Raw genomic sequence first — 27715 nt, 5'->3', positions numbered from 1 at the left:
TATTCTGATCTGGGCCTTTCGCTACATTTTGCAGAAGCGAGAGAAAGTACTCCTGACTCATGAAAGGAATTATCTGGAACATGAACAGCAGCAGAACAAGCTGGCTCCTACATTCCTGCCTCACCAATAACATCTGGGCAACCTTTACCAGGAGGAACCACAGCCACCCAGCAATCAGGAGGTTCAGTGAGCCCCACTGGTAAGGTGCTCAGGCTGTTCTCTTTCCCCACCAGCCCCAAAAGGCCAAGCAAACCTGTAGCCTTGACAGTGCCCCGCAGCCTGTAAAGCCATCCCTCGGCTCAAAAAAGCATCAGACTGGAGGCAATTTGCATTATACCATATTTATTCCACAAGAAGAGGATACTGCAGAGGAAGAGGGAAGGTGGGGAGTAACATGGCCTATGGTGCACATGCTCATCCAAAAAGGGGAGCACAACTTTGGTTGCAACTGTGCAAGCAACAAGTATTCAGACACACCCACACAAGTGCTAGAGCTGAGCCCCCCCAGCTGCATGCAGCACCCCACCCCACCCCAGAAGGGCACTCAGTCCTGTAACCGAGTGGCAGAGAAGGAAAGGATTTTTTTTTTTTTAATGCCATTTAAAAAGACAGCAGGGTCTATCTGCACAGCCCAGGCTTGCCCTATGCTAGGCAGGAGGAGGCAGGAAAGAAAAACTACACACCACACAGATTCAAGTAGAGGCCTGCCCTGAGGCCGGTGACAGACATGGTGCAGAAGTGCTTTGGCAGGGACTTCCTTATCATTAAAAAACTTGGTCAAACTAGCACAGGAGGGACAGTGAGGAGATAAGTCATTCTTGAAGTCACCCTACTGCAGGAGAGAAGGGGACTTGAAGATAACAGGCTGGGCCAGCAGTCTGGGGCCAGCTGCCTGAGCAAGTGACAGAGGATGATGAGGATAGGTTCTCAGGCAGTTATGCCACTGTTCATGACTAGAAAAAATACCTGGTCCACTTCCCATTCAGGCTGGGAGTCTGCTCAGTAGTCAATGCCTCCCTCGACTTGGGCAAGAGCAGGATCTGGCCTTTATGTTCAATGAGTTGAGAATGTGGTTGGCACAGCCAGCAGAGCTGCCAGCACCTCAAGTGGCAAAAGTGAGCTGGTCTGCTTTACTCTAGTGCTGGGCAGCACAAGGGCCACCTAATCTAGCCCTGGATTCCTAAGAGTTTGGTGCTCAGAGGAGGTAAGTGTCAATATAGCAAGGGCTTGGCTTACTCCTTTAGGGCACAAATACTATAGCTCGTCTATTCCCTCCCTGCCCAGCAAACTGGTCAACTCTACCAGAACACACTGCACTGCAACCACACGGTAACAGGGCACCAGCTCCCTCAAAAGGGTCCTGGGAGTAACAGAGGAAGGGTACAATGATCTGCTTTCCCTGAGCTGGGACTGTAGCACCAGCAGCAATATCCCCAGGACCCAATTATGGGCAGAGTGCATGCTGTGTTTACTCATGTTGGCAGAGGGCACCAGTACCCCTGCTAAGAAGCGAGGGTGGGGTGGCTCAAAGGCCCCAGGTCTGGCTCTCTGCTCTAGAGCAGAGAGCCTAGCTTCAGACAAGGAGAGAAACTTTTTCCAGCATCACCCATCTTCTGAGAACACACACAGGAGACCTGAACCTTTGCCGTGGAGGAACACACCTGCCAGGAAAACCTTTAGATGCCCATTATACCAACCTTGCAGCATTTAAGGTACTTGAGTCAGCAGTGCAAGAAAGCAGCAGCAACAGCCTTATGCCTACCTGCAAGACCTGTGCTTGCCTCGAGACATGGATAATGGTGGGACAGGCCATTCCCATGAGGCCAGCCAAGACATTAACCTCCCCATTATGCCCCATCTCACTACACATACCACATGTGCAGGTCCTATTTGCTTTTCAAAGGGTTCTGGCTAGTCATAGGAGACCAAAGGGAAGTGGTGGCTGTGACAGGCAGAAGTCACAATGCTCCCTATGGGATCATGTCCAGCCCTGAAGCTCATAAGCTCCCTGCAGCAGCAGATGGAGGCAAAGTCAACAAACTAGCCTACTGCAGGGCTGTGGTGGTCAGAGTCTTTGCAGGCTGCTTTCTCTCAGCCCCTTGCCAGTAGGAGGCCTCACCTCTAGCCACAACTTTGTCCAACCCGAGCCTCTTCAGCTTCTCCACCAGGTTCAGACTGAAGATGTTGCTCCTGCTTTGGCATCCACTCAGCTCAGAGGCCCTACCATCATCCCTCTCAGCGTTGCTCAGGAAGGTCTGGGCCAAACCGAAGCCAGGGAGAGATCTGCTGTGAAGGCTGTCCCGTTGCAGTCTCAGAGGAGCCAAGGAGGGGGGCAGCCAAGAAGAGGTCTCTGGTGCCTGGCAGACTGGCTGGGTTTCTCCAGACTGCACAGTGGCAGAAATGCCATGCTCCAGGAGGAGGGTCACTAGTCCAAGGGGGGCACCCAGCACCTGGGGGATGCGTTCCAGCGCATGGGGAGACTGTTCCAATGGGTGGCACTGGGGAACAGGGCTGGCAGCAATCAGCCTCTCAATGGGCCCACAAGAGGATACCACTGTATTATAAAGACTGGAGGGAAAGAAAGAGCACAAGTCAGTCCAGGCCATCAACATGAGGCATTGGTCATAGGCCCCAGTCAAAGAGCTTGCTGGAGAGAGAAACCTTCAACCTAAGGCACTGCCCCTTGTAAGGCTCCCCACCGTCCCGCCTAATCACCTGAGCTGACCCTAGGAGCCCAGAGCTGGAATCTACTCCACAAAACTTGGTATCCATTTGCTCTCGGGACTTAAGCACATCACAAGTTCCCAGAACAGCTACAGACCCTGGCCACGCTACTGAATGCACCTCAGACCCCAACTGTCAGCAGTGCTAAAGGACCAGACACTGAAGCCCGCCCTTATCTGAAGCAGCCAGTGTCGACTTGAATAGGGAAAGCCAGGGAAGGACAGCCTTAGCCTGGCAGCCACTTTCAGCATTTGTTGCATCAAGGGAAAGTGACAGAGAGCCTGGTCTCTGTTCAAGAAGTCTCTTCACTCCATTCATGCCCTCCCACTACCCCCTCCCTCACAAGAGGCTAAAAGTATTCCTCAATCCAGGGTCCCATGATCTTGTTTCGTTAAATGCTGCCATTTAGCAAAACACTTCCCCAACCCCAACAAGCCGCTTCAGTTCCACATGACAGGCATCAAGTGTCCACCACCCAAGTCTGGGCCACCCCTTCAAGGCAGGAGCAACCCTGCAAGCCAATACCAGCAGCATTAGTCTCTTTGGGCCTAGAGAGAAAAGGGAGGGGTGAGTTAATGATACAACCAGTGTCAGAGGCAGCTACCTAGTTAGTGGTTTAATTGGTGCTCTCCAGAGGCAAAGGCTGGACCCCAGCTCCTTCCCCTCCAATACACATGGCAGAGGGGCATGATATACATGACCAGAACCTGGATGTGGGCTGCTATTTCAGTGTATACTGGAGGTGTCACTCCTGGAGGAGCTCTGGTTCATAAGCCTTCATGCCAGCATTCAGCATCTGGTATCTGCAGATAGCAGTTGGTTTGGGGGCCAAAGGGTAACTTAAGTCTCACCCCAATGCCATGCTCAGGTTGGGACAGGCTCATTAGCCTAGCAGCATAAAAAGTCACTCTGGCTCATTAGTTCAGGAGCATTGGTTCCTCACACTGAGTTGGCATTCTGGAAAACATCATTTACCAGCTCCAGCACCCTCTGAACACAGTCTGGACCCAAGCCAGGCTCAAGCAGGAAGGAGGCAACCAGGCAACTTGGCTGGAGCTGATCAAACCAACAGAAGGACAGCCTAGTCCAGCCTTTGCCTTCTAGTGTAGAGGTAACCCCACTCACACATCACAGCCTGCAGGATTCCTCTACATGAAAAGGGCAAACATGGGAGCTTCTTGCATCTCATTAGACCACCCACAGTTGTTTTTTGATGAGGAAGGGGGAAGGTTACTTCAAAGTTCTTCTTTCCACAAGAACAGGAGATAGGGAAGAACTAAACTGGAGCAATTTCCTCCCTAAAGCCAGCTAGACTCCCCCACCCAGGCTCATACTCCATGCACTAAAACAGTGAGGACTCATGCCCTAGAGCTACTCTAGCTGGGAAAGACAGCTAGCCAAGAACTGCTGTTATGCATGGAGTCTCCCACAGTGTCCGACCCCATCCCAGCCGCTACCCCTCCTCTGCTCAGCAAGGTCCTAAGATGTTGAGGGCATAACAACAGGTGTCTGCTTATCCCCCCTGAAAGCAGGAGGACCTAGCCAGCTTGAGCAATTCCCCAGGCAGGCTGAGTGTCAGTGGGGTTACCGCTCCCAGCTCTACCAGCAAGTGTTGGGGACTCTTACATTAGCACCAAGCACCTCTCAGAGTGTCAGGGGCTGCAGGAGGGACCTGCACCACGACTGCTTCTGCCTAGATCAAGGTGCCAAAGGAAGAGGCACCACAGGGAGGAGAAAAGGTAATAAGTTAGACATGAGATCACTGTCCCTTTGTAATGGAGGTGAGGATGGAAGGGTCAGGTGCTGGATGTGACCACATGCCTTACCTGGGCGTGACAGTGGTGATCTCATTGCTGGGGTGTAGGATGTGGCAGGTGGTGATGGTGTAGGTAGACTGGGTCTGGGGGAGGTTGTTAACAGAGTGGAACACTGGAACAGACAGGAAACACGGGGTCAATGCATGGGAAGGATAGGACAGCCACCCTGACAGATTGACACATGCCCAGGGTAGCCTCACTGAACACTGGAGGAGAAACTAGAACTGGAGGAAGAGAGGGTGGGGGCAAGTTGACTCGCACGGTCCTGCTCACAGGATGTCAGATCTGAGCACCATAAGGAAGTGCCCTCAGGAAGACAGGTCCTGTCCACTTGGGAGCAGAGGTCATGGCTAGACTCTTCATGACCCAGGAACAAGGTGCATTCTATGCCTAGCTGCTAGCTGAGGCAGGAAAGATGCTACCTGGATCTCCAGAGCTCAGAAGACTGGACAGCTCTGAGTAGGTATGTAGAGGCAGGATACAGACTAGGGCCACCACGCAGCCAGGATCCTTTGTCTGAGTAAACTAGACAGAGTCAATTGGATTGTACATGCTCCTGGCACATCATGTCAAGTGGGGGCTGGCATTTGCCCTGGGAGAGCAGAAAGGAGCTAGGAGGAAGGTAGGATGGTAATGAGAAGCCTTTTTTTTGGCAGGGGGCAGATGACAACTTGTGGAGAGACCTGTTTCAGCTACTACTCGAGGCTGGATAACCAGAGACAGACAACACCCATATCCAGGTTGACCAAGAGGACAGACACAGACAAGAGATGGACAGACACACAGTAGGGGAGGGGAAGACGAAGCAAATCTGGAAGCACCTGGCCCACCGAGGTCAGCTGCATGGCACCAGCCTGGGCAGGGCTCTACTCCCAGCTTCAGGTCCCAACAGGCCAAGGACGCATCTCCAGCCCATGGCCCTCAGCCCCCAACCTGTACTCACAGCTCGAGTGTTCCTTGGCTCTAGAAGGTGTTGAGGTAGCAAGTGCCTGGAAGGAGCCCAAGTCCACATCATCCTCCTCAAAGTCGTTGAGGTTGTAGACCTCCTCCAGGTCTACATCCAGCTGCCGGAAGTGTTTGGTGAGCACACCAGGGCGGGGGTCCAGAATCCCACCCAGATTCGGCTTGGCCAGCTCCTGCCAGTGGTGCAGTGTCACAGAGCCTAGGAACATACAGCCCAACGTTGGATGGGGCAGCAGGCATGTCAGCAGACTGAATTTGGATTCAAAGTGACCTCTATAAACTGGGGGCATGATTAGAAATTATCTGATGCAATTCATTAAAAGAGAAGTGCCAAGTCCAGCACTCAGGGCATTATGATCAAGTACATAAATACAGACCAGGGAACAACTGACCTTACTGCCATACTGCAGAGAAGGACATGGGGCTACAGAAGATCACTGAAAAAAGCCACTAAATGAGTCAGTGTAGTATCATTGCAAAAGGCACCAATACCATACCAAGATATATTAAATAACCAATTGCCTGTGAGTCACAGGAAGCAATTCTTCCACTCTGGGCACTGGCAAGGCATCACCTGGAGCACGATATTCAGGTTTGGGTACCACAATTCAGGACAGGCTGTGAAATTGGAAAGAATCCAACAAAGAGCAGCACAAGCGATTGGGAAGGGATAGGGTCTAGAGAAGTGATATGCAGCAAAAGGCTGGAAGAACTGGGATTTTGCCTGGAGAAAAGATGACCGGGGAGTGAAGGGAATAGTTTTTGAATAACTGAAGTGTGGTTAAGAAATGGATGGCTCAATTATTCTGTCCCCACAGCGGGGCATAACAAGCAATTCAGTTTTCCCTTGCTGAAATGCAAGACTTAAGTTGGGTAACAGGACAAACCAACTCTGAGGACAGTTAAACACTAGAACAAAAGTCCCCTAAAAAGATGGTTTAACCTGCTCTTTTGGAGAGGATAGAGATTCTCCAACACAGTGGATTTGTGTTTAGACTGGGATGATCTCAGTGAGAGCAGGCCACTTGAGGCCCCTTCCAACCCTGCTGTTCTATTGTATGCAACTATAAAACAGCCCTTCAGATGGACAGATGCTAGGTGCACAGGCCTCCCAGGCCCTACAAACATACCCTGCGAGAGCCAGAGCCCCCCTCTCATGTTGCCTGGGGAAATGTCCCACAGAACCAGAAATAGATGCAGGCTCTGCCCCATCCAAGGTCCCTATGGACAGACAGAGAACAAGTACAGGGCACAAGGGACTAGCTCAGAAGTAGGCAACCCGCTAACATGCATGCCACTATGTGGCATGCGAAGGCAGTTTGGCATGCACGCCTTGAGATGGATGGCAGGAAAGGGGTCAGGGCTGCACTGCTACAACAAGGATAGGGCCCCTCATGACTCCCCCACCATGCCAACATCTTACAAGCCCAGGCTGCAGGTCTTTTTTTTGCACTCTGCTGAAAAATGTTGCAGCCACCCCTGACTAACTGCTTCAAGGGCTCCCATACAGTCCTGCATAATCTGACCACCAGAGGGCAGCATCATGCACAGCACACAGCAGACAGGTGGCAGCTGGGTGTGTGGGGAGGGACACCTTAAGCCTTCAGCCAAGGCTCTTTAGGTAAATCTGGTATCTTTGATTAGACCAACTAAAATGGTTGGGGGGGGGGGGGTTGGAAGTTATTTTCTGCAAGCTTTTGGGTACAAGCATGCTTCTTCAGAAAAAGCCCCTCTGCCTAAAGGATGTTGGTACCCAAAAGCTTGTAAAGAATTTTTCCCAGCTATTTCAGTTGGTCTAAGAAAAGATATCAGATTTACCCACAGAGCCTTGTCCTTAGACCAACATGGCTACAACCAACACTACTTAAGCCTTCAGGCACCCAGGTGTTGAAGCCACCATTTCTTTTGGGCTGCTGGGATTTCATACTTGTTGGGACAAGCACCTGCTCTTACTAGCCCCATAGTGCTAGTAGGGCTTCTGGACTTATCTGTGCAACACCCACCAACACATACCCTGGGGGCACCGTGTCTTAAGTTAGGGCACCAGAGGACTGCTGGGTGCCACAGCTCCTCCTTACTCACCTTCCAAGGGCTTAACTATCTGCAGTTTGTCAGGCAGATAGGACAGGGAGCCCAGGGAGAAGCCAGAGCCCCCAGTGTGCTCTGAGCTGCCCGAGTAGTTGGTGCCAGTGGACAGGACACTCTCATTGGGGGTGAGGAAGCCACTGGAACTCTCCGCTTCTTTCAGCCTCTTCAGTTTGCGCTCCCGCTCCATCTCAAAGAAGGAGCACTCCGAAGTGTGGTTTTCTTGGCGTGCTGACAGGCGCTGCAGGGCTGCCTCCAGGTCATGCCTACCTGGGGTGCCTGGCATACCCCGGCGCTTCTCCTCACCCCCTTCATCTCTGCCGTGGGGAAACAGATGCTCAGTTACAGCAAGTTCCCCAAATTCAGTCCCATAGCCCTGTAAGAGCTCCTCATGGCACCCTGGTCCAACTGCCTAGGGCCAGGTCCCAAAGCCCCAAATAAGTGCAAGACCCTCAGCTGGCTTAGGAGAGGACAGAAAGTTCAGTTTAAAAAGGGACACCAGATTACTGCCCCTCGCCGTGTCCAATTCTGGCTCTGCAGTGAAGTGTCAGATCTTGGACCATCTGCACCACCCCTCTGGGCTGGGAAGCACCACAGAGCCAAACAGGCTGGACCCCAAACCCTGCCACCACCCCAGTATTCAGGGCCACCATTCTCCAGTCCTGTGACTGATACTATGCAAGAGTTAAGGCCCCAGCCACTGTGGATAAACAAGGAGGCCCTAAATAAACAGCCCCAGGAACACTTCTCCACACAGGCTCAAGTAGAACTAGAGGACCCAAGCCTGCCCATGAGGGCTGGGTTTACCCAAGCTGGTCCCCACCCTGTCTCAGGCTAATTAGCAGAAGCCTTAACCAACCTCCATGACCCTGGTCCATGAAGCAAGCTGCCCCCAACCTGCACCACACCCTCCTAGCTCCCATGGGCAGGGGATAGGCACTCACTGTCCACTCTCCATGTTCTCCAGCACCAGGCCCCGCTCCTCTGGCCCCAGGCTGGCACTGTCTGAACCATAGCAGCTGGTGCGAGGGGTGCTGACCCGGCTGCACCCCATCGAGGGGACAACAGAGGACTGCTTGGAGCCAGACAGGTTCGGAGGGGACCCAGAGCGTGACTTGGCTTTGAACACCTGGTTCGCAGCCTTCACAGTCTCAAACACCCGCAGGTAACTCCTGGAAAGGGTCAGAACTGTGCTGGTCAGTAGGTTAACTAACATTGGGTCCCCTCTGCCCACTCCTCCAAAAACACCAAGAGGAAAAAAAAAAACCCCAACACCACCACACACACAAAAACAAAACAAAAAACCCCCACACCTTTCCTCCCTGCCCCACAGAGCCCACCCTGACCCAGGGCAGAGTTCCACCCTCCACCCCCCAGCACCTGGGCACTCCCTGGTCATGTGGCTTGGGACCCTCTTCCCTGCCACAGAGGCTACAGGTCCCCTAAGTACTACAGCTCATGATTATTGAAGCCCCAGAGATTAGCTGTTTCCCAACAGAGCATGAACCCACTGCCACCACCACTGACCCAGTACTACAGGAAAGGGGCAAGGACTCACTTGTACTCCGAGGAGGATGAACTGTCATTGCCTTTCCTCATCGTTCCCTTGATCTCTGCTGCCAGCGAGTCCTGGAAGGCAGAGAGGACATGACCTTTCCATGGGGATGGCAGGAGGGAGATGTCATGGGTGCTGCCCAGAACCATAAACACCACTGGGCAAAAAGGCATCCAATGAGTGCCATCCCCTGGAGTTTGGGACAAGCATGACTCACTGTGCCAGGGCTTGTACATCCCCTGCAGCAGGACAAGCCTGTGCCAGTGCCACCCTGGAGTGAACTCTAAAGAACACAAGAGCCTCAGCCACTCCTCCATGCATATGGTACCACATCCACCTCATTAGAGCAACTTTCCTGTGCCAGGAGCAGGTGCATCCCATAGGCAGCTTCAATGCACAGGTGTTGGGAAAACAGCATGCCGGGTGTGAGCCCCCAGCCCCAGGACATGTCCAGAGAGAGTCCAACCTGCCCCTCCCACAGCTGACAGGGCTCACCATGGGCAGCAGGCTGCATGAACTGTAGCGGTTGATGGTGCTGTTGGGCAGGCTGCGGTTGCGCAGGCTCTTGATCTCCTCCTGAGCTTCATGCAGCATCCCACCGCACTCCATATATTTCTCCTGCAGGTCCTGCAACTGCAGAGCACAAGTGGGTTTCACTTGCTTTCTGCATCATAGCAGCTACCTCCCCAACCTATTACTACAGGCATCCCAGAAGGGGCTCCCAGTATCCATGGGCCATGGCTTGAGCTGAAGGCTAAGGTTCAAAGACTTATGGATTAAAAGAAAAATAGTAGCTGGTGAGGGTCATGCACAAGAGAAACCCATCGTTTCATAGAGAAGCAGGGCTGGAAGGGACCTCCAGAGGTCATCTAGAGTCCAACCCCTGCCTAAGGCAGGGTTCACCCTGATCCAAACCACTCCATACAACCATAAATCTAAGCCAGGGGCAGGCAAGGGCCCACGAGCCAAAAGACAGTCCTAGGGAGCTGCCACAGGTTGGTCAACACACCCCACCCCCGCAACAGCTTGAAGCCGTGTGTGCATGGTGTCCCCTTCCCTCCCCCTCACTGCTGCCAGCCGTTGTTGCTGCAGCCACCTGGAGCCCAGGCCTGAGCTGCCCTGCAGCTCCTCTCTGCTGCTGTTGCCACTGCCTCCAGGTCACTCAGTAAGGCAGTAGTGGCAGTGCAGAGGAGCTGCAAAGCAGCCCGGCCACAGGCTCTGGGCAGCTGCAGCAAGAAGGCCTGGCAGCAAAGGAGAAGGGCTACTTTTCCACACAACACCCCCTCCCCGTGGTGGGCAGGCAAGCCCAGAGCAAGACAGTCTACCTGCAGAGCTGTCCCAGGCCTACCACATGCCCAGGCACCCTATGCCCACACTATAGGCTAGGACAGTGCCTGGACCAGGCAGGACAAGGGACCCAACATAGGCCGAATCCGGCCCATGGGCCAAATTTTACCCACCCCTGATCTAAACCCTGTATAAGACTATCCTCAACCCTGACAACACCAGGTGACCTATCCCCTGGACAAGGGAGATGAGATTGATGTCATATATCTTGACTTCAAAAATGCCTTTGATCTGATATTCCATGATCACCTCTTGGCAAAACAAGCCAACGGTGGCCTTGGGTCCACCAGGATCTGCTGGCTGGGAAACTGGCTCTGTGTTCGGACCCAGAGAGTTGTAACTGATGGCAGTCAGTCATCATGCTGTCCTGTGACCAGTGGGGTCCCTCAAGGCTCTGTCCTTGGACCTATGTTGTTCAACATCTTCATTAATGATGTGGACATTGGAGTCAGGAGTGGACTGGCCAAGTTCGCCGATGCAAAGCATCCACGCCAGAAGACAGGTGGGTGATCCAGACTGACCTGGATGGGCTCAGCAAATGGGCAGGCGAGAACCTGATGGTGTTGAACACTGAAAAATGCAAGGTTCTCCACCTTGGGAAGAAAAACCTGCAGCATCCTTATAGGCTCGGCAGTGCTATGCTGGCTAGCACTATGGAAAAAAGAGACTTGGGGGTCATCATTGACCACAAGATGAACATGAGCCTGCAATGTGATGCTGCAGCTCGTAAAGCGACCAAAATGCTGGCTTGCATCCATAGATGCTTCTCAAGCAAATCCCAGGACATCATTCTCCCTTGTACTCGGCCTTGGTGAGGCCGCAGCTGGAGGTCTGCATCCAGTTTTGGGCTCCACAATTCAAAAAGGATGTGGAGAAGCTTGAGAGAGTCCAGAGGAGAGCCACGCACATGATCAGAGGTCAGGAAAACAGACCTTACGCCAACAGGCTGAGAGCCATGGGACTCTTTAGCCTGGAAAAGCGCAGGCTCAGGGATGATCTGATGGCCACCTATAAATTTATCAGGGGTGACCACCAGGATCTGGGGGAACGTTTGTTCACCAGAGCGCCCCAAGGGATGACGAGGTCAAACGGTCATAAACTACTGCAAGACCATTTCAGGCTGGACATAAGGAAGAATTTCTTTACTGTCCGAGCCCCCAAGGTCTGGAACAGTCTGCCAGCGGAGGTGGTTCAAGCACCTACTCTGAACACCTTCAAGAGCAAATTGGATGCTTATTTTGCTGGGATCCTATGACCCCAGCTGACTTCCTGCCCTTTGGGCAGGGGGCTGGACTCGATCTTCCGAGGTCCCTTCCAGCCCTACTGTCTATGAAATCTATGAAACACAGGATAGGTAAGGCAGGAGAACCACGGCAGCCCTACCGTCCCCTGATCAGGGTCTCACCTCAGTACTGAGCTGCTGCTGAATCTCTTTTGCCGTGGCCAGATGCTGCTGCAGCTCCTCCATCTCTGTACCATGCTGGGGAATGAACACAGGCTAATCAGAGGCATGTCCATAGCCATCTTCCCCTGGGCAACTAGCTGCAACACCACCCCTTCCTACACATCCACGCCCCACTCCTAGTACTGGAAGCCTGAGAGGCCACCTCCAGAACCCACAGAGGATGGGATCCGGGAAGCAGGAAGGGTCACAGCAGGCCAGGTCCAGGTCCAGGGAGCATCCTAGTCCTGGCACTCACCACACGGCACTTCTGCTGGAGATCTACCACCTGAGCCAGGAGCTGGCTGATCTCTTCCTGCTGTCGAGCAGTGTCCTCCACTTTACGGGCCAGCTCCTCAGAGAGGAACGCCACCTGCTGGCTGGCTTCAGCTGCCAAGAGGACAGAATGGGGTTAGTGACTACTACAGAAATAGGGGCCAGCAGAGACCCATGGAAAGGTATGCTCCACTCTCTGCTCCCCCCCTCCCCCCCTCCCCCCATAGGATATGCACAGCCCAGTCTCCCGTTTCTAGCCAGGGTTGGGGACATTTGTGTGGAAGCCACCCTAAGTCCCTACAGACAACCTGTCCCAACAGGACCAAGGCAAGGGAAGCCAACATACAGAACTGTTCCACACAATCGATCATCAGCTGCTGCTCCTGGTCCTCATAATGACAGGTTTCTGTGGCAATGTTGGTGGCCTGGGAGAGAACAGAAGAGACAAAGATTGAGCAGGGCAGAATGTGAGCATGGGCTGTGCAAGGGGAGGGTAACAGTGTAGTGCTGAGTCAAGCCCCCTGCTCCTGTCTAGCCTTAGAGGTCTCAGACACACACTTCTGCACAACTCCAAAGGTAAAAACAAGGGCAGCCTGATGGGCTAGGAGTGTAGCCAGTTCTAAGGCACTAGCTCCACCCCAGGGCACTGAGCTTTTCTTGCAGTAGGTTGCAAGAGTTTGGCATGGAGCCCCTACCCCACCCCACAGGCACACCCCACTTACCTCCAACCGCAGCTTCTGGTTCTCCTCCTCCAAGACCTTGAGCTTCTGCTGCAGGGTGTCATACTGGAAATACTGCTGCAGGGACAGTGAAGACTCCGTGCGGGGCAGCCTGGGTTGGGGACAGAGAGTCTTTGAGCAGTCACAGCATATAGCAACTGGAACAGGAACAGGGAGCAGCCACCCAGTCCAGCCCCGTGCCAAGGCAGCCCATGGCTCTGGCAGGGAGGAGACATCTACACCTCTAGAACCCAGAGCCCCTAGCCAGGCATGGCTCCTAGCAGGCACCATCCACACAGCCACAGCTGGCAAAGATGGACCAGGACAGCAGGCCAGGCAAGGAAGTGAAACAGACCTCTACCCCATCCTGCACCAGCCTGCAGTCATTAGTGGGGACAGCACAACATTGGTCCTATTTGCTATCTCCCATGAAAGGGCATCAACCCTGGCTAAGTGAACTCCAGGGCAGAGAGCTTATAGGGAAATTGAGTTCCCCAGCTCTGGCCTTAATAAGATGCAGCATTGGCAGAAGCTGAAAGTTCCTTTGTGTAAAGCACAACAGACCTCACCAAGTGTGCTAAACAGTCACCCCTCCTGTATCCATCCCTTGCCCTCACCCCCAATCTGAGTCACTCACGGCATGGATGCAGCTGAGACAAGCTCACTCTCATCTGTAGTATCGGTGTAGATGTGGAGCAGGTCATCCCGCATAGAGACCTCATGCCGCAGCTGAGCAATCTGGGAGAAAACAGGGCTCCTCAGGGGTATGGGGGTCATGGGGCACCAGGTGGGCAAGGCAAAGGATGGGACACTGGAAATGCAAGCCACCCCAGCTGGGCCAGGGCCCCAGCCAGACCTCAACCCCATGGATGCCAGGGGAGGACATAGGATTTAGTACATCTTTGTGCAGTTCTACCTGGGGCCTAGACCTCCAAACAGCCTAGGAGGGATGAGCCCCAGGGACAGAGCTCTGCAGAGGTAAGTGGCATGGTAGCCCAGGGAGAACAGGCTCAGCTGCTCTTTCCTTCTGCTGGGGGCTGCAGCACAGGATGGGCTCAGGAGCAAGGACAGAGTAACTCGCTTGCCCATTACCTCCTCTTTGGCCACATCCAGCTGCTCCTCCAAGAGCTCATTGCGCTCTGTCAGGCTCTGGTTATGCTTCAGCAGAGACTGCCCAATCCGTGCAGCCAGCTCCAGGTCCCGCTCTTTCTGTAGAGGGGACACAGTCTGCAGCTGACTGGGTTAGGCCAACTAGCACCTATGCCTTACCCTCTTTTCCTTGCCACCCAGCCTGCCTGCTTCCCCTCCCTGCCATCCACCCCTAATCATCACCAGCCTGACCTCTGCCCTCATCCCCCCCCCCCAAACTACCCTCACAGCCAGGGACCACCCCAGCTCCAAACCAGGAGCTTCCCACCAGATTTCCAAGAAACCCAGGCAACCAGGTGCCACCTGCCCTCACTTGCAGGGGAAAGTGAGGGAGGGGAGCAGCTCTACATACCTCATCCAGCAGGCTAGTCACTGCATCGATATCATGGTAGGTTTTTGTGATCCTGCTGACCCGCTCGGAGCAGAGAACTGCAAGGAAGAGAAGGAGCGTTGGTATTCTGCCCCAGCCGCTCTGTGTAGTTAGGGCCTACCACTTCTACCCACCAGGGGTTGCTCTACCTGCCTCCAATATGCCACCACCCAAGGGGTGAAGCCAGCAAGACATACCAGTCTCAAAAAACAATGGGATTTAGGACAGGAAGTGAAAGAGGCAAGAGAATCCGGGGAGGCAAAAAGTAACTACCTGTATTGGGAGCAAGGCACTCCCCCATGCAAGCCCCATAGCCAGGGCATTCAGTGAAGCCCATGCTTGGAAGAGGTGCACTCAGTTCTGGCCCAGGAGACTCTGGCTTAGTTCTGCAACAAACTCCCTGTGCAACCACAAGGAAGTCATTTGGCTCAGGGCCTCAGGCTCCGCACCACCAAAACAGCACTTCCTGATTGCACAAAGGGAAGCAAAGGGGAACTACACTGGTACAATGCAAGGATAAGCAGCTGAGATGAACAGACAGCAGCTCTAACTGAAGTAGTAAAGGACTGCTTATTGGTACAGGACGCAATTCATCTGAGGAAACACACTGTTACAAAGCAGCAAAAAGCAAGGGGGGGACATGGGTTCAGCAGTGGGTGTGGCCATTGAGGACACCCACTGCTGTATTATATACTTATTCCTTGTAGGACATGAACGGTCTTCTTGAGGCATGAGCCAAATGTTAACCAAGTGGACAAGGAGGCATCCCTCAAGAGACAGTCACACAGGGCACCTCAGGAACTAAACCAAACCATGTAAGCACCAGCAAAACCCAGCAAGGGCCCCAAAAATCCATTCTTTGCTCCCCTATCCCCCTCCCCATGTGGGGCTGCACAAGATTTATTCAGCTCCTCCATCCTAGAAGCTACCAGTCCCCACATTCACCAGTGATCCCTGCCAGACCATGACAGGGTGTTGGGTCTACCTTGCAAGATGCTAATCAGGCTGCGAGAGGGGGAAATGGAAAAATCCAGGCCACGGTGATGAGATTGAAAGTGACATTTCCAGCACAGGGCTTGACTGGAAAGCTCTGCTCAGCTCCACTTATTCCTCTCCAGTTCTACTGCCCTTGGCGCCCGGCTTTGGCGTCACCGCCAATCTGTCTTCAGGCTCCTGCTCACTCCCCCTGCCTCTTCTCCTTCAGGAGGCATCAACTTAATCTCCATCTATCCTTGGAAATGCAAGATGGAGCAGCCAGGAGATTCCACCCAGCAGCACTGGGATCCGACCGAGATATGCTATGAACTTGAGCAGGTGCCAGCCGAGGTCCTGCAGCTCAGCTCCAATGCTGCTCTCTACTCAGGACTAAAAGAAGCGCTTGTAGCAGAGGCAACAGAAAGCTAGCAGATCCCTTTGTGCACCAGCATGATCGTTTCCCTGCAGTCCCTGCCCTAGTAGCAAAGCTGCCATCCCCTCCAGTGTTACCTACTGGGGAGCACAGACCTTGCACAGAGCTGCCTATGACAGGGCAGGACCTTATTGCCACTGGCCATGTGAATCTAAGCACTGGAAGGAAAGAACAGTTAAAAGGACCTTCCGAGGTTCCCATGAAGGACTGTGTCCCCAGCTGCTGCTGGGTTATGCTCCTCACACTTTCCATGGCCAAGACTCCCACCCGCCCTCCTTCAGGAGGATCTCAGCTGTAAATACAAGCTGGGCTCAGTAGGTCTTCCTGGGCCCTGACACTGGACCCCTTGAACATGTGAGAGCTGGAGCAGAGTCCAAAGGAACTCTGACAAGCAGGCTGTGAAGTCTGCTTGCTGCCATTAGATATGCAACATAGCAAAGTGGGGAAAGGTATTCCTGTCCTATTCCCTAGCCCACAGCCAAACCTAAACCTAAGCTAGAGCATTACAGGGACTCGGAGCACCTCAGTTCAGAAGGGGCCATTCCCCATGGGCCAGATAAGGATGGGGAAACTGAGGAACAAGAGGTGGGACTGACGTGCAAAAAGAAGAAGGCTGATCAGTGGCAGAGCCAAGCAAAACAAGTCCTGGCTGACAGTCCTCTGCTTGTCCCATACTCCCTACCCACATACCCATCTCTTTTCTTACTTGTGCTGCACCCCAGGGGACTGTAGCTCTATCAGCTAGTGGCTAGCAACAAATCAATCACCTGACATTCTTCTGCTGTTACATTACACCAAGTTGGAGGCTGGGAGCTGTCCCTCCCTCCCCCCACCCACCCCCAAGCCCTGCTAGCTCACAGCTCAAAGGAGGACCCTCCAAGAAAAAGTTGCCCTTTTGCAAACCACATCTATTTCCTGCTGCCTGTTACACTTGACCATGAAGCCCCACACCCTTCTGCATCCGCAACACCCAACACCTATCTACTTGTTACTGCAAAGTAGCAAGACTTGCTGGCCAACACAGCCCCTGGAGCTGCCCAGGGTACAGGCAGCCCTGGCAAGGTTACCTAAGCAACGGGCAGCCGCTTGCCATTACAGGTCTGCAAACACTGTGTCCTCAGCAGAAGCCCTGAACTCAGAGAGACCCAGATCCTCCGGCAGGAGAGACGCCCCCACAAGGGGAAAGGAAGTAAAGGGGACTGGCAGAACATGGGTAGGAGGTGGGGAGTGCCTCTGATACACAAGCGCTGGCTCTACAGAGGATACCAGCACAGGCATGTCTTGTTCCCACCTGATGAGGGTACTGGAGAAACACAGAGGCAAGAAACCAAGCTGATTCAGAGATGGAGCTCAGGCAGGTTAAGACCAGAGTTTTATGATGCAGGACTTGCCATAGGAGAGGGACTTTACCCTGTAACATAAGATTTCACAGATTTCATAGACATTAGGGCGGGAAAGGACCTCGGGAGATCATCGAGTCCAGCCCCCTGCCCAAAGGGCAGGAAGTCAGCTGGGGTCATAGGATCCCAGCAAGATAAGCATCCAATTTACTCTTGAAGGTGTTCAATGTAGGTGCTTGAACCACCTCCGCTGGCAGACTGTTCCAGACCTTGGGGGCTCGGACAGTAAAGAAATTCTTCCTTATGTCCAGCCTGAAACGGTCTTGCAGGAGTTTGTGACTGCTCGACCTTGTCATCCTTTGGGGCGCTCTGGTGAACAAACGTTCCCCCAGATCCTGGTGGTCACCCCCGATACACTTATAGGTGGCCATCAGATCACCCCTGAGCCTACGCTTTTCAAGGCTAAAGAGTCCCATGGCTCTCAGCCTGTCATCATAAAATCTGTTTTCCTGACCTCTGATCATGAAAGAGGTCCCTCCCAGCCCTGGGCAATACAAGGAGGAGCTCCATCCAGGAATAAGGTGGGGCAGGGTAGAGGAAGGGTGCAGAGAATTAGGATTGCTTTGTCCTACCCTCTGTGTGAAGCCTGGCTACCCCTGTACCCTGGCTCTGTGCTCCCTGGGCTGATGCAGACATGGAGTGGGGTGTAAAATGGGTCAGCAGGAACAGCTTGGAGATCATACAAATCCCATTACATTGGCCCAGCCAGGGGTTAAGCCATGGCAGGTGCATTGCCATAGGGAAGCCCTGGGTCTGCCCCCTCCCAAAGCCCTTGCCCCGCTGGCCTTGTTAGCCTCCTGTCCGGTTCTGCCCAGCCATTGTCTTGTCAACAGCCTGGCTAATCCCACCACCCCCTCCCTGCCTGACAATGCACCCCACACTCCCAGTGCCAGGACTGCGTGCAAGCTGGCACGTCCACATGGCAGGCGGGGCCAGCTTCAAGACCTCAACCCTCTCCCCCCTCCTCCAACAGGGGCTCGGTCTCTGCAGGGGTCCCCACCAGCACCTCATCAGGCAGCTGAACTGTAATTGGAAATAATTAGAGCATGAGCTTCGTTAAGGCGTGAGTGAGTGACAGGCCCTTGGGAGCCAGCTGAGGTCTGCAGCCTGCAAAACGTGCATCCTCCCCCTTTCTGCTTGCTTCAGAGTAGGATGGACACAAGGGTGGGCATCTGCCCCATAGCCTTGTCTCAGAAACCAGGACATTGGGAGGTCCAAACCCTTGGGGAAAAGCAGAGAGGGGGCTTCATACTGCAAACTAGTATCTGACCTTACACGACAATCTCCAGAGATTGACCCCACCCCCTGCTGTGCTCTGCCAGGCCTCTCCCATCCTGGTCCCAGAACTGTAAGAAGTATTTGTCTTCAGTCATAAAACATCCTTCATCCCCAGGCTGCTCCTCTAGCTCTTGGCCAACACCCCACTCAAAGGGAGGGGCAGTGGCACCCAAAGGGAGATGCATAAGAGGCACCCAGCAGTGCCTACCTCAGCCCCATGTCTTTCTGCTGGGCAACCAGCACAGCCCCTCCCAGCCAAGGGCAGGGGAGACAGTGCCACACTACACAGCCAGCCATACCAAGGGAATAGGGAAAGTATCATCCTACCCTAGAGATACTATAAGCAATAAGGAAGCACCCCTTCATCCCTGGGGCCAGCATGGCACCTCTACTTACCTTGCCTGCCAAGGGAGCAAGAAACGGAAGCAGCTGAGGCTCTACTTTGACACTGCTTAACCTGGATTTGGCACATGATGCCAATACTACATCAGGCAGTGCCCACACTCCAGCCAGATTGGACACTGCGTCCCACCCGTACCAAGCTGGGGCAGCAGAGATCACAGAGCACATCAGAGACCCTATCACCCACCTTGGCATCTTGCCTTCACAATGAGCCAGAGTGAGAACTGGGGCTACTGCTCCCCAGCCTGCCACCAAACCTACCCCCTGCTACAGCATCACAAGGTCTCTGAGCACTTCAGAATTCAGGAGAGGACCCATTCTCAGGATGGAAAAACTGAGGTACAAGGAGGGGCTGACTTGCGAGAGGAAACATTTGGGGGGGAGGAAATCAGTGGCCAAGCCAAGTAAACAAGCATCCTGCCAGCCAGTCCCCAGCTTTGCCCCACACTCCCTACCCAGATATCCATCTCTGCTTACCTATGCTGTACCCCAGGGCTGCATGTTGCCAGCTTGCCTGCATACTTCAGAAAGCAATGCCACCCTCCCCACTTTTCCAGGTATTTCAAAAAGGAGATACAAACAGCCAGAGCTGTTAAGAAGCAGTGCCAGACCCCAAGCTGAGGCACCCATGGACCTGACCCATTCTGGGGCAGGCCACCACCCTTGCAGCTAGCATGGCATCGCAGGCACCCCCTACACATACACATCACCCCAGCTTCCATCAACCCTGGCACTGCAAAAGCTGCCACACCGGCCCCAGAAATGAAGTACCTCCCCCCCCCAACCTGTATAAGGAAGTCCCCAAAAAAACCCACACCCTCCAGACAGGGTTTTTTGGGTAGATGTGCTCTCTTTTATTAGACTGACTAAATATCTGGGAAAATTGCTCTTTGCAAGCTGCATCACATTCCCACTGCCACACATTTACACTTTCACAAACCTGCATTTTGCATATTGGCTCCTAATCTACCCAGGAGGGCACACATTACACCAGCAAACTCTCCCTATGCCTGAAGAGGGGCATTTGCACCCGAAAGCCTGCAAAGAACATTTGCACCCGAAAGCCTGCAAAGTTCTTCCAGCTATTTAGTCAATCTGATAAAAGAGATTCCCCCCTTTTCTTTTTTTATTTGTATACAAGACCAAATTAGCCAAAACCAATTCCAAATCCGTGAGTCCAGAACCATAAATGGCCCTAGTACCAGCAAACATCCTCCACCTGCACCTGGGTGTTCAGATATTTCCAAAACCTTTAGCAGGCATCCTACTTGCAGGCCCAACTCCAGAGACTCGGGGTTCAGATGTCCCTGAGTTTTGCTTGCCCTCAGTTGTACAGCCGCAGGAGCAAGCACGGGAGAATCACATGGACCCAAAGAACCTGGTCTCCTACTGTCCTTAGACCAGCCCAGCAGCATCCAAGCACCCCGCAGCCTCCAGAGCACTTAGCACCCCCCTCACATCCTCCCGGGAGAGCTGGCACCACAAGTAGGGGCTCCCCTGCTGCGGCTGGCAGCCCTGGGTGGGGAGGAGAGCAGGGTGCCCAGCAGCGGGCACCCCTCAGGCCTTGCCTGGGTGCCGCAGCAGAGCCCCCAGCCACAGCCACAGCCACAGTCACCCCCCTGCAGTGCCACCGTGGCTGCTCCGGGCCGGGGCAAGCGGGACCGCTGCACCCCCAGCCCCCCGGGCGCTCACCCTCCTCCAGCTCCCGGGCCAGGATGTCGGCGGCTCCGCGCGGCTCCGCCTTGCCCCTGCCCCGCGCGTACGCGGCCCGGCCGCCCCACAGCTCCATGCCCGGCTCCGCGCAGCGCCGCCGCCGCCGCCGCCGCTATTTATAGGGTGTGGAGGGGCTGCGGGCGCACCTGGCTGGGCCGGGCTCATTCGAGCGGGGGTGGCCAAGCCGGGGGAGCCCGCAGCTCCGCGAGGGGCTCTGCCTGCGGGGAGGGAGCCCGCCCCCCTCCCCTGCGCAATGGACCGGCTCTGGCCGGCCCCGGCCTCCCCGTGCTCCTCGCCCGCGGGGGGGCCTGGAAGTGCGCTCCCGAGCGCGGCTGGCGGGGCGGGGGGCGCAGCCCTGCTCTGGAGCTCGCTCCTAGGCAGTGGTCCTGTGAGACCAGGATGTGGGCACAGGAGCTGCCCTTGCCCAGCGCCGGCGTGCGGAGGGCTTCCTAGGCTGGGCTGATGGAAGAACTGGCCCCGGCCACTGGCCCCACCAGCCCTCACCCGACCCCTGGCCTAAAGTGTCACCTGGGCGGGTGTTGGGGGCTGTGGGGGAAGTAGGCCAGTATGCAGCCACCACAGTGGTTTCCCAGAGCCAGACTATCTCTAAGGCCGCAGTTGCCAAGCCCCCTCCCTGCCCCACCCTACATCAGCAGATGGGGGCTGGGAGTGAGGGGCCGGGCTGAGGAAACGGGGCCACAAATGGGGTCGTGCTGAGGCAAAGTTTGGGAACCACTGGTCTAAGGAGTCCGCAAAAGATGACTGTGATCAATCAAAAGCATGGGAAGGCCCACGCTCGCCATTCAAAGGGGTGTGCACCTCCATGCAACATTTTTTAGGGGGCTGCAAATGAAAAAAGGTTGAAAGCCCCTGCTTGATGGGGTTAGAGGTGTGCAGGGAGACCTCTGGTCCCCAGCAGAAGGAAGAGGTGGCTGGACCCAGGATGAGGTGTACTGGGCAAGCCATGCAGAAGGGGCCATAAGCAAGACACTGGGAGACGATATCAGGTCTCTTGCCCCTGAATCTGGAGGTGGGGTGAAGGGGATTAGAGCTCTACCTGGGCAGGAGGGGCGGTAGGGGCTACCTGCTCCCAGACCCCCTGCCCATTCAGTCCTTATCACTGAAAAACAAAGCAGCCCAAACCCCAGTCTGTCCCTTGGGCAACCCCCCCCCCAACCTCCAAAACTGAGAGAATAAGCCCTGGGCCTCCTGCTCTGCCTGAGAATGTCTCATTTAGGAATCCCCTTAGCTGCACGGATGTGCCTAAAGCAATGGGTAGAGTGGGCGCCACAACCAGAGGCAGGGAGCAAGTCCTGCAGGGCTTGTATGCTCACGGCGGTGCTTGCAACCAAGGAATTAGCAAGCTATGGAAGGGCTGCTTCGGAGCTGGTAATCGGCTGTGTTGCAAGGCGCAGACAGACCCTTATGCAGAGCCCGAATGCCCCACCTCCCCCACCACAGACCCACATGCCTACACTGCAGTGTCCTACGGTCCCTGGCTGGCCGGCAGCTGTACCCGTAGTCAGTCTGGCTCTTTTGGCAGGTCCTCCATAAACGCAGTTCTGCAGAGGTAACAAGGAGGACCCAAGGGAGGGGGAGGCCTGAATAATTAATACCAAGACTTTAATAATAGAAGAGCTTTCGCCAGCATGTGTTGAAGCCTTTGGAGATGGGAGGAGGGAGAGGCAGGGCAGCAGGGAGGAAACAGGAGTCCAACTGGGTGACTCTGACAGGCGCACACAGGTGATGTCTCTGCACCATGCAGCAGGTTCAATTCTCCCTTAGATGTACCCTCCTCCTCTGGGGTCTTGGCCTCCCTTCTCTTCCGGAGGGGAAAGCACAGGAATCGGCACTGCCTGTCCCCCAACTAATGTTTCTTCTTGGCCACTGGTCAATTCCTTCCATTTCATGAAGTAACACTAAACCAAAGGGAAACTGAGGCACAAAGAAGTGAAGTGGCTTGGCTGCTGTCATGGGGGGAGTCCGTGACAGGGTGCCAACTCCCTGACAACCACTGCACTTGCAATCCGGAGCTGAGTATAGCACCCAGGAGTCCTGCATCCCAAGCCTTGCCTGCTCTAACTATTAAGTCCCGTTCCCAGAGCTCAAGGGGGAACCCAGGAGTATTGGCTACCAGTCCCTCTGCCAGAACCACTGGACCATCTCAGGGCTTGGCTGTGTCCAGCCTGTGGTAACATTTCAGTGTCCTTCCCCACAGGTTAGGACACAGGTTAGCCCCAGCCTGATGGGCAAGGGAGCCCTCCAAGTCCAACCCACTGCAGACTCCAGGCAGGCACATGTGCCCAAGGACAGAGGCTCTGACACTTCTTGCCACAGGACAGGAGGTGCAGCCTCCCTGTAATCCTTGGTCAGAGGATTTGCTCCCTGCTTTAGGTGTCTGCCTCTTTCCATAATCAGATTACACAGGGGGCTATTTCTGATGGTAGCTTAAAGTCCCAGGTCAGGCAATCAAGGAGCAAAGCCCAGCATCCCCACTGCACGCTCCCATCACACCCATCACTGACAGGGCGGGGAGTGGAGTGGGGCATCAGAGACCATGTTCCTTGGGCTGGATTTGACCCTTCCCAGGGGAACAGCCTTTCACATGGGAAGAAGATACACGCACCTATCCAGGTCACTGACTGGCACAGGCTCAGGTTTGGCTGGGAAAGTGGGCAGGACTCCTTTGGACTCACAATTCAAACACAGCCCAAGGCCTTCTGAGGGTCTCGGATACATGAATTCTTCCCCATCCATCATTGCAAACGCTTTTGTATTTCTGGGGGGCAGAGGACTCCACCAGGCATGAGGGAAGGAGAGAGTACCCCTGGCAGAAGGAATCTCCCACCTGGGACAGGTGCAGCCCTGGGCTGGCATGTTCCCCCTGCCTAGGGCAACTACCCTATCAGGCACACTTGGCACCAGCTGGCACATACTGGAATATCCTGCTTGGATCACTGTGAGAAGTGGCCCAATCTGCAGGGAAAGCACACTGGCCCCCAGCCAAGGTGTGGACAAAGGGAGCAGAGAGTTCCCCAGAAGTTCACATGCAGTGACCACATACTCCCCACAACCCCAGCTCCCAGCGTACATCTTCCCGCACTCTCCTCCCCGGGGCTGGGGCTCAGCAGCACCTGATCCTGGCCCATGTGAGCTGCACAAGTGCAGTGTGTGTGCATATGTGTGTGTGGGAGGGGAACATCCAGGGCAGGGGGGCCCTCCAGGATGATGAACCTGCAGCTCTAAGAGGCTCTGGCTCAGCCCAGCAGAAGCTGTCTTAGAATTAGCTGGGGATGTTCTGGGCCTGGAACTCCACCCAGCTGCTCATTACCTGTGAGTAGCTCCCCCACTGCCCATGCATCCCAGACACAGAAAACACTGGCCCCATGAAACAGGCCAGCAGGTGGGCTGGGAGGACGGCATGGGCCAGGCACCCGACCGCCACCACACAGCCTAGCTAAATAGCCCCAACCTCCATCTCCCTCACAGCCCCTTACACCCCACAGTAGGACCCTTTATCCCCAGCCCTCCTCACATCCTCTTGATGATCCCCAAGTCCCTCACCCATTGGCACTCACGGAAGTACTGAAGGGTCTCCTCAATCTGCTGGGGCGTCAGGTGGGCAGGCACCTCAGGGGGCACCAGGGGTACGTGCAACCAGTCATCGTGGTCGTAGCCGAATACCGTGTCTGCCCGCAATGTGTAGCGGGGCAGCTGCTCCCCCAGCAAGCTGATGATCTCCACCTCAGGGATATTGCCACTGTTACACAGGTCTGGAAGCACAAGGGGGAACCCAAGTCAGTGAGGGGATCAGGGTGCAGCCACGGAGCTGAAAGGGAAGGCTGCAATAGGAGGGGGAGCAGCATTTGAGGGGTTCTGGGTTAGGACAGAGGGGCACCAGCAAAGCTGTGGTGGTGAAGCCCGGTTCTAGGATGGCAGGGAGCTGCAGGGCAGGATATTGGCAGTAGAGCCTGGTGAGAGTCCAGGGCTAACACAGAAGGGGGCTGCGGGTTTGGGGGGCTCTGGATCAAGATTTTGAGGGACATCAATACATCTTAGGGGCATCTCAGAGCCTGGATAGCAGGGACCTCTGGGTTAAGATGGAGGAGTATCAGCAGAGCTCCAAGTATGAGGAGCCCATTTCCCTCTCTCCTTGAACCAGTGAGCCCCCTGCCCTGGGGCAAGATCCAAGCCAGCACCTTTAAAAGTTTCCATGCCCCATTCCCCTGGGCCAGCTGGTTCCCCCACATGGGGATTAGATCACAGCTGGCGCTCCCTCGAGGGAACAGGTTCTCACATCTGTGAGTCAGTCCAGCTTCTGCCATTCTTCCCTGTGGTGCACGTGAGATGAGAGACCCCAGGGACAGAGCCCTGAGCACATATCCCTTCCCCTTCCTGCATGGGAGCACATACCCCTACTCCTTCCCATCCTTTCTCCCCTGGTTCTTCCAGGAAGAACAAACCTGCTGCCACCTACTGGCCAGACACAGGCAGACTGGTAGAGAAAGTGCCAAGAAGGGGAAGGGCAGACAAGGTTCTTTGGGCAGATGTGATATCTTTTATTAGACCAACTAAATAGTTGGAAAAATTGTTCTTTGTAAGCTTTCGGGGAACAAACCCCCTTCTTCAGGCATAAGGAGAATTTGTTGGTGTTTGTGTGCTCTCCTGGGTAGAGTAGAAACCAATATGCAAAATGCAGGTCTGTGACAATGCAAATGTGTGGCAGTAAGGATCTGAGGGAAAGAGGGACAAAAGGTGAGAGACAGGTGTGATGGGGGAGAAGGAATGTAAAACTGGTGACACAATGTAGCTGGTAAGATGTGGACAGGTTACCTGGGGTTGTCAGATGGCAGGCAGGTTATAATGTGCCATAAATCCAATGTCTATATTTAGTCCATGATTTTTTGTATCCAGTAGATTTATGAAGTGAAGTTCATAGGCTCTTCTATGAAAGGTGTTTTGTAAATTCCCTTTGAGGATTAGAACTGAGAGATCGGAGACAGAGTAACTACCTTGAGAGAAGTGGACACCCACAGGTAATTGGGTATTCTTGTCTTTGATAGCTTTTTGGTGTGCATTCATTCTGGTATGCAATTGTCTAGTTTCTCCTACATATTTTCCATCAGGGCATTCACTGCACTGAATGAGCTATATTAGATTTCTAGAGGTGCAGGTGTAAGATCCAGGAATGGTGATGGTTCTGTTGTGGGGTGTAGTTATTGTGGGACTGGTGGAGATGTGTTGCCAGGTTTTACATTTTTGTCCCAGCATGGTCTGGATCCAGTGTGCTTTGAGCCATAGGAAGTTTGCTTCTGGTGATGACACTGGCAAGGTTCGGTGCTTGTTTAAAGGCTAGGATGGGTGGTTCTGGAAAGATCTCTCAGAACTGGGTCTTCTTCTAGTATGGGTTGCAATTGTTTGAGGATCTCATCCAGTGCACTAAATGCCCTGATGCAAAATATGTAAGAGAAACCAAACAACAACTGCGCACCAGAATGAACACACACCGAAAATCTATCAAAGACAAAAATACCCAATTATCAGTGGGTGCACACTTCTCTCAAAATAACCACGCTCTGTCCAATCTCTCACTTCTAATCCTCAAAGGGAATTTAAAAAACACCTTTCATAGACGAGCCTACAAACTTCCCTTCATAAATCTACTGGATATAAAAAATCATGGACTTAATATAGACATTGGATTTACGGAACATAAGAGGTAGAAGGCCGGAACTAATGGGGCCTAGCCCCCCACAAACTGAGCCAGTGACAGCGGCTCCAGCGCCACTGCCGCTGCAGTGCTGTGCCCAGTGCCACCATCGTGTGCTCCTCTGCCACTGCACACACAGCACCGGCACACGCTGGCCCCAGAACGACCTTGCAGGAGGGAAGGGTGAGGTCGGGCAGGTGCGCGCTGCACCGCCCAGGCCCCCCAAATAATATCTTCTAATGCCGCTTATGGGCACATTATAACCTGCCTGCCATCTGACAACCTCAGGTAACCCATCTGCATTTTACCAGCTACATTGTGTCATCAGTTCTACATTCCTCCTGCCAACATGTCTCTCACCTCTTGTCCCCCATTCCCTAAGATCGTTATTGCCAGGCATTTGCATTTTCACAGACCTGCATTTTTCATATTGGCTTCTATTATACCCAGGGAGGGCACAAACACCAGCAGACTCTCCCTATGCCTAAAGAGGGGTGTTTGTGCCCGAAAGTCTGCAACGAACATTTTTTCCAATTATTTAATTGGTCTAATAAAAGATATCATATCTACCCAAAGAACCTTGTCTGCCTATGTCCTTAGACCAACCCAGCTAAAAAGGAGATGGGGAAGAAGGACAGCAGCTGGAAAACAAAGCCCAAGCAGCCTGGCCAGGACACAGGCTATTCTGCTTCTAACCCGCTGACAGGTGCCTGGCTCCCTGGGGGCTGGGATGGCAGCATGAGGACCCAGCCCCTTCTCCACAGTACAAAGGGAACAATGCAGAGGGAACCCTCCTGTCCTAAGGTCAGGCCTGTCCCATGGGTCCCAGCACCTCCTGTCCCTCCCCCACACACTGAACTCCCCAGCCTCCTGAAACAGCCCAACAGCCCCCCGACCCCAAGGCTTGCTCCACGGCTCTCCCCACCCCCTGCTGCATCCTGGCTCTACCCACCGGTGATGGTGGTGGCATCGTGGCATCTGCCCACAGAAGAACCACTTGGGTCCTGGCTGGCATGAAGCAGGGTAGCTGCAGGCAAGTCCTGGCTGAGGAGGAGGTGGGGGGCAGGTGGGCCCTGGCCAAAGAGTGCCTCACACGGTCCCGAGGTGTCCAGTTTGGCTGGCGTTTACAAGGGGGAGCCAGCTGCCATGTGTGGAGTACAGCCCTGCCCCCCTGCACCCAGAAGCAGTGATGGGGCTCTGAGCAGTTGCAGGATCCCCTCTTCGTCCCACACCTGGGGAGAAAGAACCAGGCATTACAACAGTCCATCGAGGATTGGGCATGCAGCCCGAATCCTGGTTCCCCACTCCCCGTGCTTGAGACACCAGGCCACCCATGTCTCTGTAAGGCTTTCACAACC

The 27715-nt window shown here is 54.3% G+C and overlaps 1 protein-coding gene across 1 annotated transcript; it reads right to left on the bottom strand.

The window, feature by feature from the left end:
* Positions 1–325: 325 nt before the first annotated feature.
* Positions 326–27624, bottom strand: HAP1 (huntingtin associated protein 1). The gene is made up of 17 exons (XM_090041663.1): positions 27615–27624; positions 27310–27474; positions 24226–24420; positions 14429–14505; positions 14020–14136; positions 13565–13665; positions 12931–13039; positions 12555–12633; positions 12192–12322; positions 11897–11971; positions 9640–9777; positions 9148–9218; positions 8534–8761; positions 7587–7906; positions 5485–5703; positions 4551–4653; positions 326–2568 (listed from the first exon to the last, which is right to left on the bottom strand). The coding sequence occupies exons 1-17, from the start codon at positions 27622–27624 to the stop codon at positions 2046–2048; spliced, it is 2661 nt and encodes an 886-aa protein (XP_089897789.1). The 3' UTR covers positions 326–2045.
* Positions 27625–27715: the final 91 nt, after the last annotated feature.

The sequence above is a fragment of the Crocodylus siamensis genome, chromosome 4 (genome assembly GCF_052110815.1).
Source record: "Crocodylus siamensis isolate JL-2025a chromosome 4, ASM5211081v1, whole genome shotgun sequence".
NCBI lineage: Eukaryota > Metazoa > Chordata > Crocodylia > Crocodylidae > Crocodylus > Crocodylus siamensis.
Note: the sequence above shows the minus strand (reverse complement) of the source record. Positions and strands in the feature narration are given on the sequence as shown.